The sequence below is a fragment of the Neodiprion fabricii genome, chromosome 6, assembly GCF_021155785.1.
Source record: "Neodiprion fabricii isolate iyNeoFabr1 chromosome 6, iyNeoFabr1.1, whole genome shotgun sequence".
NCBI lineage: Eukaryota > Metazoa > Arthropoda > Insecta > Hymenoptera > Diprionidae > Neodiprion > Neodiprion fabricii.
In genome coordinates, this window is record NC_060244.1 from 8,423,656 (window position 1) to 8,427,291 (window position 3,636).

At 40.5% G+C, this 3,636-nt stretch overlaps 1 protein-coding gene across 1 annotated transcript; it reads right to left on the minus strand.

Annotated features, from left to right (window-relative positions):
* Positions 1 to 518: 518 nt before the first annotated feature.
* Positions 519 to 2,602, minus strand: LOC124184766 (natterin-3-like). The gene is made up of 4 exons (XM_046574838.1): positions 2,470 to 2,602; positions 1,601 to 1,800; positions 1,260 to 1,403; positions 519 to 866 (listed from the first exon to the last, which is right to left on the minus strand). Exons 1-4 carry the CDS (start codon positions 2,474 to 2,476, stop codon positions 780 to 782), a joined length of 438 nt encoding a protein of 145 aa, XP_046430794.1. The 5' UTR covers positions 2,477 to 2,602; the 3' UTR covers positions 519 to 779.
* Between the last annotated feature and the right edge of the window lie 1,034 nt (positions 2,603 to 3,636).

A 3,636-nucleotide genomic window follows, 5' to 3' on the forward strand; every position in this document is an offset into this window, starting at 1 on the left:
ATCGAGTCGTGTTTCACTCGGTGCTGTTGCTTTCCGCTAAGTGCTCTGCGGCAGCAGCAGCCGGCTACGACTTTTGTTCTCTTTGTACGTAGCTTCTCACCCCGGCATCACGGGCCGATTTAACGCTGCGAATTCGGCCGCTTTGTTCATCCCTGACGTACCAGACGCACCAGATGGCATGGAAAAGCTGATCCCGATCGAGCTTGGGCATTTTCCTCGTCATGACGAATCATCGGGTAAACATGTTTACCACCGTAATGCAGCAGATACTGATAACGTGTTGTGCAACTAATATCGTTTAGTCCTAAAGTGTGGACCCAGGAAATTGAAAAACAAGGGCACAAACTTACGGATTTTAAAGTCGGTTTCCATGGTAAAGAAGACGCATTCAGTATTGATTTTTCCTATAGATTCTTACGACCCTGATTAATGAAATTCAGCAGTATCAGCTTCAGTTGCACAGTGTAGTTTTGACTCTTTGCTGCGAAAGTTACGGAAAAAGAAACGAAGGTTTAGTAATTCGACAACATTAGATACATATTTATTTCTTATACACCACTAGGGCATTGAGTATATAGCAAACGGTGTTGAAGGACGTACAGGTTCATTATACTCTATTGATTTATTAACACTAATGTATATGAGAATATGGGCAAAATGCGGAAGGTAGCATTATACGAGAAAGCTGAGAACACAGCGCGACCCGCAGTACACCTTTCAAGTTCTGATAAAGTTGACGTGTGCACTTATACCTCTATTTCACTATGGAAACTGGCAGATTACATTTGCACAAGAACTTCGTACTCTCGGAGGGCTACCTCTCTTCCTCCGAATGGGACGTACAGGCAGCCGTGGCTCGGATGTATCTGCGTAACGAAAAATTGTTGGATACAGAATTTGTAGATATGACAGTTGGGCCGGTGACCAAAGTACAGATTGTATGTTTATGTTTACACTTCTGAACAGTCATGTCTGAACGATAACATACAAACTTATGCTAAGCCCTCCGCGTTCTATGAACGATAAGAAAAATGCTTAACCACTCGATAAGAGAGAGAACGATAATCTATTCCGAGTGTATATCTACTGCATTCTTGCGTCTCGAAGTTCATGTGCCTTTGTCAAATGATTCTATTCACATTTTCTTCCAATTTGAAGAACTATTGTGATAATACGAAAATAAGGAAGAGTTTATGAACCACAGATATATGTTGCAAATAAAGTGTTTTTTTTTTTTTTTCAATAAAAATAGGTCTTACTTTTCCAACGGTCGGAGTTCCCTGCTGAAAGCCACGACCAACGTAGAGCTTTTCGCCGGTACGTGTTGTTCCGGATTCCACAGCGCCATACGGCACTTCACCATTGCGTCCAATAACCCAGTGAAAATCGGCCGGCATTAAAATCTGAATGTGCAAAAGCGATTATTCCAATATCACTTCGTATTTACATTGAAGAGTTGCATCAGTCACTGCGTGACCTTTTAGGACAAGGAAAATGATCCAAGGAAATTTTCAGCGATCGGGAGAGAAGTGGAACCTTCACCAAAGAGTGTCCGGAAGTTACGGAGCGGAGGATTGCGCAGGGCTCGATAAAAACTCACCTCGAATTGCCGTTTCTCGTGTTCCTGACCGCCGTAAGCTACGTACGCGACGGCATGCTCGGGTTTCGCTTTGGCCGGCAAAACATCCCCGTTATGGGTCGCACGACCAACGACCAAAGAGGCGCCGTCAGCGTCACGACCAGCGCAAATCATCCCAGGGAGAGTCGCCCGCATCCCTGTGTACGGCACCCATTTGTACCCTGTTGTCAAATTGCCGTTAAAATTTGAATTTGAAAAAACAATTCAGGAAGAGCTTTTTGCAGGCAAAGCTGAGCCTGTTCAATTGCCATTCTATTTCTGTAACCTTAGTTTATTTTAGAAGATTCCACTCGAGTCTAGGATATTTTCTTTATGTTTGTACGGTAACAGACTGTACGTAAAACGTTACATCTTCGTGCAAATTTTTTTCTTCCGAATGTCAGCGTGCCATCGGGCAAATTTATTGCAACATGCATTTGAAACAATTGTATTAAGGAAAACAGAACGACTCTTATTTCTCTTAGATTCTTTCCCCACACTCTTACATCTACCTTATATCCTGCATCCTCTTCGTATCATCACTTCACAACCTCATATTCCATACCGCATTAGCAGAATGCACCCTCTAATCCTGCACTGCAACTAACCTCGAGTCACCTTTCATTCGGCCAACATCTAAACTCACCTCGCTTACCTTTTTCCTCCTCCACATCTTCTCATTGCACTCTCCATATCTTTGACAATAAATCAATTATACACTCAAACATTCGTTGATGCAGTCATCGATCACAATCGTCCACCACGTAACAACAATAAAACTTGTGTAAGAATTTTTCAGCCTTAATTTAAAATTGCGCAAAAGGAAATATAGGACGATCGGATCAACTCACCAGGCATTTTTGGATCCGCTTAAGTCCGGTAGAATGTTGTTGGCAGCCTTCCACAATCGGTACTAAATGTTGAGTATGTACAACGGTTCTGTCAAGTTGAGATAAATGTAGCTACGCCTTATCATTGGCGGAAGACTACGTACGTTTTATCAAATCGGGCCGACCGGCTGGGTATAGCGATTAAGATATTTCTATTTCCCACTAGCCCGTATCTTTCACAAGGGAAAAAAAATTCCAGATAATACCTGCAGATGTGAGCGTTGATTGTAAATTTATCCAATAAATTTCGAAGGATAATTTTGCTTTAGTATCAGGACGCGTAACGAGAAGATCGCGTTGGTATTCAGGGTTTCAGGTAGGTAAAATTTCAAGCTTTTTTGATTGGTATAAAATTTTAACAAGCACGTCGAAACAGTTCATTTATACGTAACTGATAAGATGTAATGTTTTTACTGGGAGATTGACGCACTAGTGCTTTTCACGGTAATTCAAACCGATAAGATAGCGGACGTCGGAACAGAACTGAGTCACTTTCACTTTCAATACGCGATAAACCTTCTCTGAATTATAACATGTTATTGGAATTTTATTTATAATATACCTAGAAAAACAGCTAATGAAGTTCTGATTGCAAGAGAATTCTTCAGTATGTTGATAAAAAATGGATATAATTTTAACACAGCGTCTGGGAAAAATTCAGAATAAATCGGAGTATTTCATGATAAAGGACCCGAAAGAAAAATTCTGAAAATTTCTAATCAGAATACAAGCGGAATAAATCGATGCACAATTTGTTTCTTCAGATTGTAAGATTGACGGAAGGAAATGTTCGCCGACTTACGTCGAAAGACAAATTTCGTGTACGTATTGAAAGTTTGTCACATTTTTTGGTACAGGCGGAGGTCCCTGTTACGTGTAGTGCAACTCGAACGAATGGAAAAGTTCAATGCGAGGCATCAAAATTGCCCAGGTTTATTTCAATTATACACTAAACTTTTTTTTACTACACAATTAGGATGCGTGGTGTATTGGATGGTTATCATTCTGTGTCAATTAACGAAACTCGTTCGCGTGTACTGTTTAAAGGGTATTTAAACGGTAATTATTAATCTTGTACTCGGTCACTTTAAAATGTGTATCATTAGTTTCATATTTTTTTTCCACAAA

Excerpts from the sequence above, each read along its gene's own strand:
- LOC124184766 (XM_046574838.1), bottom strand. Across the intron at positions 1,404-1,600 it reads ACGAGAAACGGCAATTCGAG|ATTTTAATGCCGGCCGATTT; the intron begins GTGAGTTTTTAT and ends TTGCACATTCAG. Across the intron at positions 867-1,259 it reads GAACTCCGACCGTTGGAAAA|ATACATCCGAGCCACGGCTG; the intron begins GTAAGACCTATT and ends TTCGTTACGCAG.